The sequence below is a fragment of the Aphidius gifuensis genome, linkage group LG1 (assembly GCF_014905175.1).
Source record: "Aphidius gifuensis isolate YNYX2018 linkage group LG1, ASM1490517v1, whole genome shotgun sequence".
NCBI classification, from domain to species: domain Eukaryota; kingdom Metazoa; phylum Arthropoda; class Insecta; order Hymenoptera; family Braconidae; genus Aphidius; species Aphidius gifuensis.
Window position 1 is genome coordinate 30524727 of NC_057788.1, and position 19624 is coordinate 30544350.

Consider the following 19624-nt stretch of genomic DNA (forward strand, 5'->3'; position numbering starts at 1 on the left):
AAATAAAAAAAACCAATAAAACACCAAAAAATTGAACATAAAAATTATTTTATATAATCTATTTTCTTATTTCAAGTATAAAAATACATGTGATACCAAAGTAAGAATTTATTATTACATCTAATTTATCATTTCTTTAAAAAAAAAATTCGATAATTAATTTTATTCTTACAAATAACACTTGTCATTATTATTTAATAATCCTTAAATTACATTTTTTTTTTCTTTCTTAATTTACTTATTGTCTTTTTTTATTTATTCAATTTCCTCTAAATTTTTTAATCTAAAACAATCTTATTTAGTATTTGACAATACTTGAGCAAAGTTTTTTTTTGACAGCGTTTGTCAGTGTTTTTTAAATTTTATTTATTAATTTATAAATATTTTAATACAACTATTATTTAATTAATTATTTTTGTTCGTTCATTTGATGACATAATTAATTTTAAATAATAAAAAAAAAAAAAATTGAATATTGATATTTTTAATATCAAAGACTCAAAGACAAAAAAAAACATCTATTTAATTTTTATTTTGCGGAATGATAATGAAGATTCATCAATGGCACCCTGAGTTTACAATCAAGCACGGCCCGTCAATAAAAAAAAAAACCTTCTAATAGTAATAGTAATAATAACAATAATAGCATTAATAATAATTTTAATATAAACAAAATAATTGAAATATAAATTTTACGAATGTGATGCTCTTGTCAGATCTTTTTTTGCTGTTATTCTAGTGGCGGGAGGATTAACTTTGTACGCATTTGATTTAACAATTTCTGATGGATGTCTATGTGATATATTTAATGATTTTTTATTAATTGTTGTTTTAGATATTTGAGTTGTTGATAAACCACTAACTGGATATTTATTTTTACTACTTGTACTAATATTATTAGAACTTGTTGTATTTGTATTTCTTGATGTACCAGTACATAAATCATCACTTGGATGTTTTGGCATAACAAATGCTTTTGTTTGTTTTAATAAATGATGATCATTACAAAGTGCTGATATTAATGGTAAGTCTAAATTTTTACTTTTTTCACGTAATGTACGTATATCCAACATTCCTTTATCACGTTCAATATTTTCTACATTGTTATTACTGTTATTATTAAACTTCATTGATGAAGATGAAGCAACAGATCCAGAAATTGAAGGAAGTGGATGATTTTTTTCAAGACTCTGTAAACAATAATAAATATAAATTAATATAAAAATTATTTTTATAAATGTTTAAAGTTGAATAATAAAAAAAAAAAAATTTACCTGTATTTCATATTGAGGTGGAGGTGGTGGTGGTGGTAATCTTCTAGCGTGTGTTGGTTGTGGTAAACATTGTAATTTACTACCAACTGGTGCATCAAAACATTTGAGAATATCATCATTACTTTTTGTACGTGAAAAACTTTGATATCTATATGATGTTGATGATGAATGTAATGGTATTGCTGGTGGTTGTCTTCTTAAACTATGACTACTTATTGATGATGAACATGTTCCACCACTGTACAATGAACTTGTACTTATTGCATAATTACTATTACTTGAATTACTATTATTTATTTGATAATTATTAAGACTTGTATCACTTAAATTGAGATTACTTGTTGTATAATTTGATGATGTTAATGCTGTTGTTGTTGTTGGTGTTGTTGTTGTTTTTAATGATGTATTTAAATGTGGTGATGATAAATACATAAGTGATGATTTATTAATATTATTTCTAAATGATGGATATGGTGGTGGTGGTTTTGTAGCAGCTGCAGCATTAGCAGCAGCAGCCATACCAGATAATAATGTACCTTGTTTGGCATCAATGTAATCTTGTTTTGATAATGCAGGATCTTTTATTGGAAACATAACAAAATCAACATCTGAATATAATTGTTGACGATATTGTTCAATTTGTGAACGTGCAATTTGACTTGTATAAACAGTTGTTAAATTTGATGATGGTAAAGGTGGTAGAGGTGGTGGTGGTGGTGGAGGTGAAAGTAGTGATGATGATAATGATGATGATGATGATGATAATGATGATGTTGTTTGTAATATTGGTGCAATTGATGATGTTGATGATAATGATGCTGCTGATGATGATGATGTTACAATTGTTGTACCTTTTGATGCATGTACATCAAGATAATTATTTGGTCCAACAACAAGTGCAGCAACTGGTGCATGTACTGGTGTTGGTTTCATTTTATCACCAGGATATGTTGGTGGTTGTATACGTGGTGGTGGTTTTGGTGCATGTTCAATTGTATTTGTTTTTATATGATTTATTTTTGTTTCTGGATATAGATTATTTAATGCTTTTCTTTTATCAGCTGTTAAATTTGGATATGGCGGTGGTGGTGGTGGTGGTTCACGTGGTGTTATTGCATCATTTCTTGGTGGTGTTGGTGGTGGTATTTGTATCATTTCACGTGGTGATAAATATGGTGGTGGTGGTGGTAATGGTGGTGGTGGCTGTTGTTGTTGTTGCTGCTGCTGTTGCTGTTGTTGTTGTTGTTGTTGTAGCTGTTCATTTCGCCTTGGTGGTAATGGTATAAAATCAGCACGTGGTGCATTATAAGGAGGTGGTGGTGGTGGTTCACGTTCAGCTAGCCTATTGTCTGAATGATTTTTATTAATTAATCTTGTTGCTTCAATCATTGAATAATTCATTGTTGATGGATATGGTGGTGGTGGTGGTAATTTACGTTCATTTGAATCAATTCTTGGTGGTGGAGGTGGTGGTAATGCTAATGCTAATTTTTGTTGTTGTAATTGTAATTGTAATTGTGATGGTGTTAATCCTGGTGGTAATGGTGGTGGCATTCTAACATAATCACAATCAGAATCCATTGATGTACTTATTGTTTTTTTAGGTGGATAACGTCCAACAATTAAATCAGCAAGTTCTTCAGCAGTTAAACGTGAGCCAATACCTGATGGACGTACATCAGTACCATCACCACGAAAACTATTTGTACTTAATACACTATTACTACGTGAACGTTGATCATCTAAATGACTTAAACGTCTTAATAAATGTGAATTTCTTCTATTATCATCTTCATCACCTTTACAAACACTATATATTGGTTCTTCATGATCTTGACTTGCATCATCAGTATAAACATCACTTGTTTCTGATCTAAGACCACTGTGTATTGTATAAAAACCAGATGTTACTGATGCTTCATCAGTTGTTGATCTAATTGAACTTTCAATTGTATTATCTGGTGAGTATAATTCAGTTGATGTATCATCTTGTATTGCTGAACTACGTAATGTATAAATACCACTTGTATCACTTGATAATTCAACAGCATTCATTTGATCATCAATTGTTATATTATTATCCTCATTATATTTATCTGTTTTTTTACATCTATCATATATTGCACCAGGAAATGTTGGTATTTCATTTGATACAATTGAATTTTGTGCAGTATGAGAATAACCAAGTTCAAGACTTGATGATGCTGATGTACGTCGACGACGATGTGATGTATTATTATTATTATTATTATTACTATTTTTATTACTATTACTACTATTACTACTACTACTAATATGTGGATTATTAACAACAACAGTACTACAACTACTACTGCACTGTGAACCCTCAGCATTTGTTCCATGTATTATTGTTGATGGTGTTGTTAAAGTTGTTGTTGTTGTTGTTGCTGGTATTACTGTTGTAGATGTTGATGTTGCTGTAGTTGTTGATATTGTTGCTGTAGTAGTTGTAGTTGTTGTTATCGCTGTTGATGATGACAATGACAATGCTGTTGATGTTATTGATGTTGTTTGTATTGTATTTGTTGTTGAGGTCAGTCTTGTTGATAAATTAATACCATCAATATCATCATGTGTTGATAATGGTGATGTTGAACGTGAATTTAATTTTAATGATGTTTCAGTTAAACGTGCTAAACATTCAGTTGATGCTGGTGCTGTATCAGGTTCATCTTCACTATGAACACGATCACTAACAATACCAGATGTTGTATTTGATGATGTTGTTGATATAACTGATATTCTTTGATCAGCACGTGAACCACGTGTTGTCATATTTAATTTACATCTTGCTGGATACATATAACATTCACGTAATACTTTACGATCATCTTCTTCAATTTTTTTAGCTTCATTAACACGATCAGCAATTGTCATTGAAAATTGATGTGTTTCCTTACATAGTGTAAGTAATAATTTACTTTTTTCATCACATCCACCATATAATGTAAGTTTATCTGTTTGTCCAACAGCTCGTATTTCAAATTTTTTTTTATCAAATGATATTTTGCCAATATTATTCCAAGTAAATACACGAAGATCTTCTTCAGTATAAACTCGTACACCTTTTGAACATATTGCCAATAAAACACGTCCAGGACCATTTTCATTTTTTGAACGTCTGAGACGATAGAGATGTGCGTTAATCGGCGCTTCCAAGAGCAACGTCTCTCGTATATATTGCAATTCGGCCTCTTCCCTTGAGAGACCACGATTATCACGATGTTGGGCTGCCAGGATTGACAAGACATTTGATTCAACACACATGTGCGGAGGAAGGTAATCCGATGGTTTGCAGTAACCACTGATGGAACCAGCATGATGGGGACGATGACGATCTTCGGCATAATCACCGAAATCAGCTTGCAATGCGAGACCAGCGAGATTGAATAAAGGGGTGATAATTCCCTCCGCGTGTAAGGGATGATGCTGGGGTTTGAGACTCTCAACTCCTCCACCATGCCGGACGACATTGTCACGCAATTGCAAATAATAGTGGTGTCGGCTTGTTTCATCTCTCAACAAACCAGGTGTTTCAATGTAATAACGAACACGAAAATGAAGTACAAATGCTGGTCTTCCACTGCTATCAAGACCCTGATGACAGAAATTTTTTAAAATATTATTAGTTATACAGAGAAAATTAATGTATTTCAATTGTTTTTTTTGCAGTTTATTTTCTTTTCTACTCACATAAGTGTGTGAACTCCGCCAATTTTTGGGAGCGTATTTACTGAGTTTGCTTTCGGACTCTACGAAGAGATACTCGCCATCTGGAAAAAAAAAAATATATTGCTATAAGTAAGTATAAGTAAAGAATAAAAATAAATTATATATATATAAAAAAAAAAAAAAAGAGGATAAAATATTGTTTTTTTTTCAACGAATCAGAGCACACGAAAGCACGATAATTCTGCACCCGGTTTGGTTACGGGCACCTGTGTTACCCGGTGGTTTGTGTATGTATATATACTTTTTATGTACTTGTGTTGGTATATTATAATATACGCAATACATAAAAACCTGACCATTACTGGGGAATGTTGCCCTGGGCCAAAAAAAAAAAGGAAACAAAAAAAAATATCCAGCGATTGCGGTTGCCTCTCAACTCCCGTGACTATCAGATATCGTACACAAAAACGAATAGAAAACAAGTATTCGTAAGTGTGTATATATAAAAAATTAGATTGCCAAAGAAAAACAATGATTTGTAATGAAAAAAAAATAGTAGGAAGTAGATGATTTCAAGAATTTTCTCAGACTGAAACAATGACTACTTTTTTCATGTAAATTCCATAACTACATAATTACAAAAATATGAAAAAAATTTATATATATATGAATCAGATAAAGAATGTAAATTTTTTCATCACGTGCACGCATCCGTTGATATTTATTTCAATGTGTTATAATTTATGGCTCATAAATCATATTTACTATAGAAAAAAAAATCATGCGAAAACTAATATACAAAATCATAATAACAGTCCATCAAAATATATAGTAGTAAAAAAAAAAAAAAAAAAAAATAAACAAACATGTATAAATAATTTCGCCAATAACAACAAAAAAGATTAAAAAATAAAATTGTATACAAATGGATAATTAACATAATAATTTAGGGTTGTTTTTTGTTTTTTTTTTCTCTAATGCAAATTCTTCGTTCATATCTCCCGGGGTCCCAATTTTTCTATACGTAAAATTTTTCATCTTTGCTCAACTTGTTCCACTACCACTGTTCCGCTATATACTTTGGGACTCAATGTTCACCTCTCTTACCCCTCAGATTCTTCGATACAAAAATTCCTGCGGGCCCCAGGAGAAGATGTCGAGTAAAGTCGACGCAAGAATCGCGCTTGCTTTTCCCCTTTCTTGCTATACGGCTTGGATAAAAGAAGGGGAATCTTCGGGGCCTGATCAACTATAGTGGGAGATGGAATACGAGGCACCCTATACAAATCACCGGGCTACCGTCTTACCCGCGAGTTTTTCTCTTTTTATTTCTTATTCTTTTCACCTCTTCAAGTTCTTCACTCTTTTTATTATAATTATTATTTATTATTATCATTATTATTATACTGCTTTTTATTTTTATTTTTTTATTCACTCTACCCAATTAGTAATTAATTTTACGTTTTTTTCTTTTTGCATTTTTTTTGTATGAAACAAGAATTTTTTCATAAACATCATTGATGAATTTTTTTTTTTTTTTAAGAATAAAATTCAGTTAAAATTTATATATATTTTTTTTTCGTTTCTCTTTTTCATCTTTTTTGTTTTACTTCACTTCATCCCGTGATATGTTGCTTCAGGTGAGTGATATTTGAAGGAGACTGAAGGTCACGTACGAGAGCACACCCGCAATGGAGCCGAAATAATTTTTAAGAGCCCTTGAGGCATGGATGAAGGCAGCCAAAAGAGGGTCCATCACAGAAATGTGGCGCGGCGATTGGGTCTTGGGGCCTCTTTTGCCGCCCGTGTTTCTATTTTTAGCATGAGTATGCCCGCGGCTACTCAAGATGGGCCTTCTTATATGACGACCATATACTCGCGGCAAAACGATTACCAACGAAAGACTTGTATCTGTATAGTTATTTTTATTTTATTTTTATTATTATAAAAATATTTTTTGTTATTATTATTTCATTTTTTTTTTTTTACATACATACTTTAAATTAACAAAAAAAGAAAATATGTATATATAATAATAAACAAGAATTATTAGTAACTATAAAAATATGTCGGAAATAACATTGAAATAACAGAGATTTTATTACATTCAAGTTTTATAACATTTCCTTTCTCTAACGTGATTTAAATAATAATAATGAGACTGAAGAGAATAAATAGTGGGGAAAAGAAAGGAAGTGAATACCCACATATATATAAATACAAAGTAAATAACTTTTCCAGGATGGATTGAATTGTTTAGAATAGAAAGAAAGAAAAAAAAAAAAAAAAAAAGAATAAAAAGTGGTAGGGATTTTAGGAATCATGAAGAGAAAAAAAAAATGAAATAAATATGTAGCATAGACTGTAGTAATATTCTATACATACGAACGGGCCACGATGCAGGAATGCATGAGAGTTGGCTGAGATGCCATGAAAAAGGGGATATAAAAAGAGGGAGGTAAGAGGGCCTTAGTGGGCCTCAGTGGTTCTGGCGTCAATACGGATACTATACGATTTGAAAATGTAGTTGTGTAGAATATATATTGCATATGTGTATTATATATACATGATTTTAAATAAAATAAAAATTAAAAAATAGAAGGGACGAGTAGGGTCCCGCAGGGTATTACATCTTGAGTCCCAATATACAAGTGGTGGCGCACCAGGCGTGCCAGTAGCAGCGGAACGAGTCGGACCAGCTTGTACATACTATATTCAAAATTCTTGGCGCCCAAAATTCACCACTCGCATCATTCAATATTTGATTCTATTTTTTTTTCTTTTTTTTATGGCAAATTAATTTATTTTTTTATAATTAAATATTTTATTTTTAATTCAAAATATTACTTGAGAGAAATTATTCATTTTATTATTAACGTACCCGATAGTATTGCCAAACCAAACAATTCGCAATCCTGCATGCGCTGCTGTCGCAGAATTTCGCATGTTTCCTCGTAGACGTCCTTTACTTTTGATTTGGCCTGTTGAAAAAAAAAAAGAAATTTATTAAATTATTATACAAAGATAATAAATAATTAAATAAATTTGTCATTTAATATAAATGATTAGTTTTGAGTTTAAGTTAATTTATCGTTGATCATTTGATATAAGACTTGATCAAGCTCATCTGCAGCTGCGGTATAAATTCCACATTGAGTTCCATGGATCCTTGAGACTCGGGGCCCGCAAATATTTCAGTGGTCTGGCCCATAAAATATCCCAGGTACCTGCTGTCTCGATTTTACAACCGATCCAATCTTCATTTTCTATTCTAAATTTCATCCTCATATACAATTTAAATATCCACTGAATGATTTATCATTTACTCTGTATCTTTCTCACTTTAAATTTATTTTTTTTCCTCAAACCAATAATACTTAATTTCCATTTTACTTTTATTTCTATTATTTTTTTTCAAATTTAAATTGATTCTAAAATTTCGTTGTTTTTTTTTTTTTAATTATATTTTCCAAAGATGAATGAAGATTATTTTTAATATAATAAATAATTAAATTTATGATATACTGACCTCGACGATAAAGTAGAGGGGATCACCAGGAAGGGCGTGAACGGCGAGGTAGCGACTGGCGGACACCAGGGGTTGAAGGCAGGACCGCGCAGCCGTGACACCGCTACCACGCATGCTGCATGCTTCATTTCGTCGCCGATACGCCCAGCGTCCTCACTAAAACCAATCAAATTACATTAATTAATTAACAATATTAAATAATTAAGAAAATTTCAAAAGATTTACACATTTTTCATTACTAATTATAATAATTATAATATAATTTCTTATCAATTTAAAGGTCAAATTAAATCCTTTGTTTTTCTTTTTTTTTTTTTACATACAAGTATGCTTATCGTGCAGTATTAAGATCTAGAAAATTAAATATAATCACAAGATTAAATGATAAAAATAAAAAAAAAACTTGTAATATGAGAAAAAAAATTTTTTTGCTGATAAATTTTCAGTATTGATGATAATTTTGCTGTCACAGCAACTTCACAAAGAGTAGAAAAAAAAATAATAATATATTAATTGTGTGTGTTTCTTTTTTTCATTTTATTAAATGTTTAATTTTTTAAAATTGAAATTTGATATGTTATATCATTGAAAATAATAGAAATAAAAAAAGAAAAAATAAAAATATATATAATTGTAGTAAATTAATATTTAATCAAGTTATTGATTTTTAAAAATTTTATTATCATAATATCAAGTGTTTTTATTTGTTAAAAAAGAAAAAAATTATTATTAATTGACAATTTAATAATATGATTATTAATATGAATAATAAAACATTAACTTGGCTGGATTATGTTATTGTTTTCATAACATTATTGATCAGTTCATTAATTGGTTTGTACTATCGATACACTGGTGGACGACAAAAAACAACTCAAGTAAATAATAATAATTAATAAATAAATATTAACTTGTATCCTATTATAAATTATAAATTTGTTATTATTTCTTTTTCTATTGTCAATGAAATATAAATCATTTTTTTATTGTTTCAAAGTTGAATGTTAGTTTAAAAAATTAAGAATCAACAAAATGACAATAAGAAATTATAAAAAATTAAAAATTAAATTATCTTTATAATATAATTAATTAAAAAACTAAACAATAATATATTTTTTATTTTTTTCTATTAGGAATTTTTTAATGCAAATCGTGATATGGGAGTTGTAACAATAGCCATTGGATTAATGGTATCTTATTTATCAGCAATTAGTCTTCTTGGTGTTAGTTCAGAAATATATAATTATGGAACTCATTATTCTGTTATTATTATTGGATATGTATTAGCAACACCAATTATTGCATATTTTTATTTACCAGTATTTTTCAAACTGAATTCAACAAGTTCATTTCAAGTAAATATATAAATAAATATAAAATTATATAAATTATATTTTAATAAATTAATTATAATATTTTTACAGTATTTAGAAATGAGATTTGGTAATACAACAAAATTAATAACAAGTACAATTTTTTTATTACAATTTTTACTTTATTGTGGTGTTGTTATTTATGCACCAGCATTAGCAATTGAATCAACAACTGGTTTATCAGTAACAATGAGTGTTGTTATTATGGCTATTGTTTGTACATTTTATTCAACAATTGGAGGTATCAAAGCTGTACTAATTACTGATGTTTTTCAAGCAATACTTATGATTATATCTGTTGTTATTGTTATTGTCAATGCTGCAATTGATGTTGGTGGAATTTATGAAATTTTTAATATTGCTCAACGAGGTGGACGAATTGATTTTAACAAGTAAATTAATTTTATTTTTGCATCTAATCCTAATAAATTTTTTTTAATTATTAACGTTATGATTGAGACACAGTACTAGATATATTAAACCGTCGAAATTCCATAAAATTACTAGCGTTGATTTCGAAATAGTAGGCAACATAAAATTGAATCCATTGATGATTCTTTTGCATTTTTTTTTTTTAAAGATAGACTCTCTTATTTTGACTTTTAAAATCATTTAAAAATTTGAAGCAAATATTTGTTTTTAGCAACAAAAAAAAAACATAAAAAAAAATACCATCCACAAGGTCTCTTCTCAATGTATACCTTGTGAATAATAAAGAAAAAAAAAGAACCATCATGTAAATGCCAATAAATTCTTCGGCCAGAATATAAAGAAAAAAAAAATACAAAAAATTTACTTAGGTATAGAATAGAAAACAAATTAGATTTTTTTTTTCTATACGAAAAAATTTGGTCAAAAAAAAAAAAAACATGAAAATCGGAAAAGAAAAAAAATATACCTGGAGAAAATATGCGTGGAGAATACACTGTGGTCACGGAAAGACGATTTCAAGGATAACTTTTTCCGGTACAAATATAAATGTGAGACCTTCGACAAACAACAAAAGAGAAAACGAATAATATATTTTAAAATAAAAGGTAAATTTTATTTTTTTAGGAAAACGTATTTTTTTTTTATTTTTATTTTTCAATACGTGAGAAATAGTATAATAAATATTGAAAATGAAAGTTTACGGTTACCTAGAAGTTTATTGCACTTTTACTATATATTAACTAATGAATGATGCGAAAAAAAAAGAAGAATATTTAAAGAAAAAAAAAAAACAAAAAATCCACAGGTGTTTTTTACGAAGAAAAATAAAATAATGTCACTGAAAAATTGATGTTGAGGATTTACCAGGAATGGATTAACACAAACTAGTCAAAAAAATTCAAGTAAAATTTGTAATAAATTGCTACTAATAATGTAAATTTATTATTAAATAGTTTTTCAATGGATCCAACAACAAGACACTCATGGTGGAGTGTAACAATCGGTGGATTTTTTACTTATCTTTCAATTTATGGTGTTAATCAAGTTCAAGTACAAAGAATGTTAACAATACGGTAATAAAAAATATAAATTATCCTTGATAAATAAATAAAATAAAAAATAAATTAAATTAATTATTTATTTGATTAATTAGGAAATTAAAAAATGCACAAAAAGCTGTTTGGTTGAGTCTACCAATAACAATTATTCTCGTTATTGGAATATCATTTTCTGGACTTGCAATTTATTCAAGATATCATAATTGTGACCCAGTTAAAAATGGAGAATTATCATCTGATGATCAATTAATGCCGTATTATATAATGGATAATTTATCAAAATATCCAGGTGTACCTGGTTTATTTATTGCTGGTATTTTTAGTGCTGGATTAAGCACAATATCAGCAATACAAAATTCAATTGCTGCAATTATTCTTGAAGACTATATTAAACCATTTTATAAATCCAGGTTAATATATTTTAAATATTAAATTTATATAAAGCTATTATTGTTTTTTAAAAAATTTAACCTTGCATTTAAGTATAGAGAAAATTTTATTTTTTTATCATTAGTCATAGTGTAATTTAAAAATTTTTCAATTCATTCATCATCTAAATATGGTCAAGAAAAAAAATAATATAATATTCTAAAATGGAAAACAATAATACAATTTGTCTTACTTTAATGACTAATAATAATTTATTTATATATATTTTTTTTTTTTTGTACCTTGGCACATAAAATAAAAATTTAAAGAAAAATTAATTTATTACCTTGAAAATGAGTAACAAAAAAAGTAATTATAATTTTGGTTTTTAGGAATATGGAACTTGACGAAAATAGAAAAACAATTATTGGTAAATTATTAGCAATATTTACTGGAATAATTTGTCTTGGGCTATCATTTATTGCAAGTTATTTTGTAAATGTATTGCAAGCAGCACTGACAATATTTGGCATTGCTGGTGGTCCATTGTTGGGCATTTATACACTTGGAATATTTTTTGAATCAACAAATCAAACTGGTGCAATTACTGGTTTATTAGTGAGCCTAATATTTTCATCATGGATTGGTTTTGGACAACCCAAGCCAAAAATAATTAAACTCAATGCTGATACAAGTAATTGTTATTCATCAAATTTAACAATAACAAATAATTTAAATTACAATAATTCTAGTAATGATTATGATTATTTTTACCTTTATCGTATTTCATATATGTGGTATTGTTTTATTGGTTTTTTTTGTTGTTTAATTGTTGGTTTATTAATATCAAAAATTAAAAATTTAACTGATAAATCTAATCAGCATAATGATAATGTTAACCCAGATCTTTTTACACCATTTATTGCTGAAAAAATTCGTAAACGTCAGTCTAAAATTTAATTGTTTTAAAGCTTATTAAAAAATAAATATTATAAATGTAATTTTCATTAATATTTTTTGAAAGAAAAAAACATTTAAACACTCTATTTTTAAATGTTATTTAAGGGTGTTTTTAAATATCTAAACTATTTAAAAAAAAAAATTAATTAAAATAACTTTCTTAAATATTTTAACCTTTATTTTTTTAATACTATTTTATAAAAAACATGTTTCTAGCTATCTAAAGAAACCAATAAAAAATAAACCCCATTAAAAACCATAAAATTAAATAATTAAAATGACTATTTTTAGTTTAAAAAAAAAAAAAAAAAATCTAAATAAATTTTTTAAAACCAACTTAAACATTATCATATAATTTAAAATTAAATTTTATGATAATTTTATTCATAATAATTGAGGAATAATAAACAAGTAATAATCATATTTTTTTTTTTTATGATTATTTTTCAATGAAAAAAAAATAAGAATAAAATTTAAAAAACAATTTCTCGTTTTATTCTTTTAAATAAAAATTTTTTAAATAATATTTTTTATGTATAAAGAGATAGGACTTGAATATTGAAAATATCATATATTTGTTCATTAATACATCGAGTTTTTAAATATGTTTATGTATATACCAAAAAATTACTTGGCAAATCACTATGGAATGCTGTTGGACTGGTGCGCGCCGTAGCATGCCATACAGTTCGCGAGTCGCGACATATAATACATACAACACACTCAAAAGCCAGAATGACCACGCCGGTAAAGATCGCTTACGTAAAAAAATGTTAACGTAACATGACGCATGTGAATATATAAACAAATAATAACAATATGATATTATTAATAAAAAAAAATCAAGAAAGAAATAAAAAAAAAGATAATTGTCGAATTTTTAAATTATCATTTTTATGATTTTTTAATTTCATCATCAAGTATCCCCTTATTATTTTATTAATATAATATTTTTAAAAATTTTGTATTCAACTAATTTGTGATAATATTATTTTTTTTTATTTAATTATTTAGCTTGGGCTGTTGAATATGCCTAGAACCCGTTAGACTATCTTCTACGCCCCCGTATAATACATTCGCCAAGCAATTTAATTCAAAATCACTAACGAGCTAAAAATATATATATATATACTGTTAACCCTAAAAAAATAAATAAACAATTATTATTATATTCATCAAATTAAAAAAAAAATAATATTTTAATTTGAATAATGTAATTTAAATTAAATTTAAACTGTAAAAATTACATGATTTTTTTTTGGCTTTTTTATTTAGTTTAAAATTTTTTTTTTTAAATATAATTTTTTATTATTGTTAATAATAATTGAGTGAATAATAATTATTGATAGTTAGAGATTATTATAGTAATAGAATAATAGCTGTTAGGATTGGTTGTTTGATTGTATAATTTTTTTTTTGTTGAAAAATGAAAAATATTGATTTTAAATTGATAAATTATTGATTTATTTGGATTTTTTTTCTTGGTTTATTTGTGCATAATTATTTTGATGACGATTGTAAATGTAGCTGAAGAGTTGAGCTACTTAACTGGCTCTGATCTGGTGAAGCAAACGACGAAGGACGCCCGCATTCTTCGTGTCTTTGAAGCCTCGTGTAATACTGGGAATCAGGAATATTGCAAAAAAGGGATCTCGTTCTTTGGCACGCGGGGGCGAATGAAAAAAAAATTTAATTTATTTTTTAAAATTTCATAAATAATAATAAGGATAGACTCTTCAGCCAATATGTATTTTCCTTTTTTTTTTTATATTAAAAAACAAAGGCTGTAGGAATTTACAAAGTTGTTTCATTGATCCAGCAATTTAGGAATAATTTAATACAGCTATTTACATTGTGTAAAAATTTTATATTAAATTATTTATATAAAAAAAAAAGTGTACTAAAACATTCTCAAGAATATTGTTCAATAGAATATTTCCTTGAGAAATTTTTTTCTATATCGAAATAAACCGTAGAAAAATCAGGAGAGACGAAAATTTCCGAATCGAAAAAACGTCATTATATTCTCAACTAAAAACTCTATGGAAAAAAAATTGATGACTATAAAAAAGAAAGAAAAAAAAAAGTTAAAAAGTACAAGTAAGAAAATATGTAATTATATAATTTAATTATTTTTTTTAATAATAATTTCTATTACCAATAAATCAAACAACATGATTTACTTAAAACTTCAATAATAATAAATGATGATTTATTGTTTGTCAATTTTGAATGATCTCATTGACATCAATTAAATTTAAATAATCATAAACATATTTAAATTTCATAATTTTTAACAATGCAATAATTTTTTATATTATCATTATTATTAAATAAATAAATATTACGACTGTATATGTAATGACTACTTATTTTTTTCCTTTTTTTTTTTAACGATGAAATTCGTTCACTCATAAAATTCCATTGTATTACGCAATTTTTAAACGACGTATTTGTCGTTACAAAGTTCACGCACAATAGTCTACTCCATTTTACAAAAAAAAAACATTTAATATATTTTTAAAATTAAATTAAAAAAAAACATAATATATGGCTTAATTTATTTTTCATATATTACTGATGATTATGTGAGAAAATATTTCTTATTTTATTTTTTTTTTTTCGTCTTATTATTATTATATATAAAAAAAGGAAATTACAAATTAAATCCGATGATATCTTGAATCTAGTCGTGGGATGATTTTTTTATTATTTTTTTTATTTTTCAAGGGAGAGAATAATAAAAACAGAAAAAAAAAAAAATTTCAGTCTACGATATCAATTTTTTTTCATCTTGGATGTTCTGGCATGCAGTGGTATACGTGACTATGATGTCAATCTTTTTTTTTTTTTTTTATATATTTAATAAAAATTTTATCTTAAAATAGTATGTAATTTATTATAATATATAAATTTTTTTTTCAATGAAGAAATATTTTAAATTGCAAAAATGAGTATTTACATTATTTTTTTTTCTTTTTTTTTAATTTAAGCATATGAATTTTTTATTATTAATTTAATAAATAGTGTAAACATTTTTATATTTAATTAGATTCTCAGATATTGTTGGTGTGATGATGGTGATGATGATGATGATCGTGTGAAAAATAAAAAATATATATACAAAAAAGAGGGGAAAAAAAAAATAAAATAAAAAAAATGGAATTAATTTTTAAGAGGAATGCATTTATGATGCGTTTAAGATCGACGAACTCGTTGTATGTATGTACTTTAATATATTTATTATATGTGTATATATATATAAAATATATATATGTACACTGGGAGGTCGTTTGTAAGGAGGAGACGAGGGTGTTTGACTCGGCTCAACGTCCTCCAAAGGTATTTCGCACTCCTCCACATTTTCTCTCATCCATCCATATCACCATGTAATGCTCAACCTCATAAACCTTATCTTTTTCGGTTTAAATAATTTTTTTTATTTTTTACAAATTGATAAACCATTTCAGCTGTATGTGTTTCAACAAAGAATATATATAATAGAAATAATGTCATGAGAAAATTACGACAAAGAAAAATAGTAGAGCAAAGAAAGTTTTTGAAAGTTTGTTATAGGCAAACATATTTTGCCTTAAAAATAAAAAAAAAATTTTAAATCAAGGGAAAAATATCAAGATAGCAGTAATAGAAAAAAAAAAAAAAAAAAATTAAAATTAATAATATCAGTTATTTTTGAATTTTATTTATAAAAATTTTGATTTTATTTCAATTTAAAATCAAATAAATAAAATATTAGTTGTTATTATTAAAATATAAATTTATTAAAAATTTTTTTTCTATAATAATTTAAATAATAAAAATAAAAATTTGAATGGATTTGAAATTTAATTCAATTTATAGATAAAATAATGAAAATAAAAGTTAAATATAGTAAAAAAAAAAAAAAATAATTATATTCAATTTGCAGTCAAAATAAACATGTGTTAAAACAAAATTTAAATCAAAAACATTAACATTCAAATGGCATCTCACTGGCACAAGTTGTGTATCATATCATGCACCTATATTTATTTTTACTGTTATCCAAGATTGAATAAAAGAGTTAAAAAAAAAAAAAAAGATAATATTTACCATCAAATACTCCACGACAAGGTGAAATAAATAATAAATAAATAAAAAAAAGTGTCATAATATCAAAACATAAATAAACATTGAAAAACACTTATGAACAAGATAAAATTCCAAATAAGATAATCTCCATTGATTTCATTGACATTTCTATTTTTAAACAATTACATTTAATTTAAAAAATTTTTTACTAAATTATTCTTGACCTATTTAAATAACATAAAAAAAATAATTTAAAAAAAAAATTACTCATTTTAAAAATTTACCGATAACTGCGCACGAGTTATTTAAATTATTCATCAATAATTTAAAACTGTAACAATGATACTTGCTTTTTGACCTGAATATAATTTTTTTTTTAATTTAAAAAATGATTATTATATATACATAAAAATATATTATAGTTTTGAATTAAGTATCGTGGATGTGATTGAGGATTGTATCAAAAGAAAGAGTAAAAAATCAAAAAAAATATAAGAGAGAAATTCTTGATGATCTATTGCGCATGCGTATAAGACTGTGGAATGCGCGCGAGAGGCGTCCCTTTTCCCCTTTGGCGTGGTGGCAAACTGCCGCTTTTATATGTGTATAAATATGTTACTCCATAAATACACACACACACACACACAAATAAATAACCATCAACTTCGCAATCATCTAGCATTATCTAGCAATGAAAAAAAAATTAAATAAATAAATCAAATTTTTTGAATTTTTTTTAGTATTTAAAAATCTCTAGTTTTAATCATGAAAATATTTTAAATTCTATTCTTTTTAAATTTTTTTTTTATCTATTATTTATTTATCTAATATTTGTTGGAATTTGGAAAATCAAGTTTGTATGGTGTTATTTCAGGACACACGAGATTCCATCACGAGTACCAGAGAAAAGCTGGATTATATTGGATCCTACCGGTTTTATTAATTCCCGCATGTCGATACCGTAAATGGATATTAATAATTTTTAATAATAACATTGATAACGTTATTTATTTTTTTTATTATTTTTTATTCACTTAATGTTTAAATTATTTGGATAAATTTAATGGATTACGTACCTTTAATCGTTTGGGAAAACAACAATATCTCAAAATATTTCGTAATAATTTTTGATTATTTTAATAACAATTTAAAAATAAATAAATAAATATTAAATTTATTTAAAACAATCACTGATTATATATATTGGTTAAATATATTTATCATTCACATATTCCAAATGAATTTTTTCATATTAATTTACAAATAAACACTCAAACTTTTAAACACTCAGCATTATGTTTTAAATATTGTTAATTAAACACTAATAACACGTAATAATAACAATACACTTTTTATATAAATTAAAAAAAAACTATTATAATAAATAAATAATATTTTTTAATTAACACATTTAAAAATGTTATTATTCCTCAGTGTTAAGTGGTAAAAAAAAAATTTTTTAAATAATAATAAAATGAGCCAAGGTGAGAGAGCCAAGAGCCTCAACGGCTTGGTTTTAAAATTCACCTACACCGTAGAGAATGTGTTTTCGTTTTATTACACAAAAAAAAAATTTAAAAAAGAAATTAATTATAAAAACTTTTTTGGTTTTTTTTTTTTTTTAAATTTTTTTATTCTAATTATTATCATCACTTAATTAATTATTTTACTGATCACATATTTAGAATATATTCCCTTTTTTTTTTACTCCAAAAAAAAATTACTCCAAAAAAACAAAAAATGAATTTTTGACACTTGTAGCTTTTTTTTTTATTTTAAAACAATTATTATTTTTAAATTGTTTATTATTATTAATAGCCGGAATTTATTAACAATTATAGATTGTTTTTTATTTTTGCTATTATTTTAAATTTAATAAACACGTTTTTTGTAGATTTTTTTTGTAATTTTTATAAATGTTTATTCAACAGCGGCCGGTGGCTGACTGAGTTGATTCGTTATTCCTTATTCGTACTATAGCAAAGAAACATTACATGGCATTGGACCTCTCGTCCGACTGGTCGAGAAATTACAATGAGGATCGCGGGGGGAGGAGAAGTCACCATGATTTTTTTAGCCTTTCCTTATTTGAGTTTTTTTTTTTTTTTTGATAATAATAATAATAATAATAATAATAATAATAATAATAATAATAATAATAAATAAAGCAAATATCTCTAATGGTAAGGCAACATTTAATCTTATCATCTGCGGTTTTTTTAATACAGACATTTTATTTGTTTATTCAAATAATTATATAATAAATTAATTTATGTTTATAGAATATTGAAAATTAGATTATATAATTGTAAAATTATGATATAAATTAAAATAGTTTTATATATAACATAAATACAATAGAAAATAATTTTTTCATGACGATTTTAAAGAAAATTTATTATAATTTAATTATATTGACTTTTGTGAAGTGTAATGAAATTCTTTTGTCATTAGATAATAAAAAATATCTTTCAAGTGATAAATATATAGTAAAGAAAAAGATTAACATCATCGTCAAAAAATGTATAAAAAAAAAAAAAAAAGTCATGGTTTGTGTCTATAAAAACGAGAAAGATATTTCTTTTAATTTCATTTTAATTTTTTATACTAGTTATAAAACCATTAAATAATCTTCAACATGTCATTATTTGATATCTCTCATCATACACACACAGAGACACAACAATATATTATAAATTAAAAAGTAAAATAATTTTATTTTTAAATTTAAATTTTCTTGTCAGTCATGTCTATTTTTAACATATAAAAATAAAAAATAATAAACAAGAAAAATTTACATTACACACCTATCCACCCACGTCTTTGATATAAATTACTTTTTTTTTTCATTAATATTTATTTTCA

The 19624-nt window shown here is 25.6% G+C and overlaps 2 protein-coding genes across 2 annotated transcripts; one reads left to right on the top strand and one right to left on the bottom strand.

Moving 5' to 3' along the window:
- Positions 1-33: 33 nt before the first annotated feature.
- LOC122860373 (protein expanded-like) lies at positions 34-18701 on the bottom strand. The gene is made up of 6 exons (XM_044164158.1): positions 17836-18701; positions 8497-8652; positions 7849-7948; positions 4989-5068; positions 1275-4892; positions 34-1190 (listed from the first exon to the last, which is right to left on the bottom strand). Exons 2-6 carry the CDS (start codon positions 8608-8610, stop codon positions 693-695), a joined length of 4410 nt encoding a protein of 1469 aa, XP_044020093.1. The 5' UTR covers positions 8611-8652; positions 17836-18701; the 3' UTR covers positions 34-692.
- LOC122860374 (putative sodium-dependent multivitamin transporter) lies at positions 8946-14143 on the top strand. The gene is made up of 6 exons (XM_044164160.1): positions 8946-9374; positions 9630-9851; positions 9921-10261; positions 11255-11374; positions 11455-11769; positions 12121-14143. The coding sequence occupies exons 1-6, from the start codon at positions 9246-9248 to the stop codon at positions 12686-12688; spliced, it is 1695 nt and encodes a 564-aa protein (XP_044020095.1). The 5' UTR covers positions 8946-9245; the 3' UTR covers positions 12689-14143.
- Positions 18702-19624: the final 923 nt, after the last annotated feature.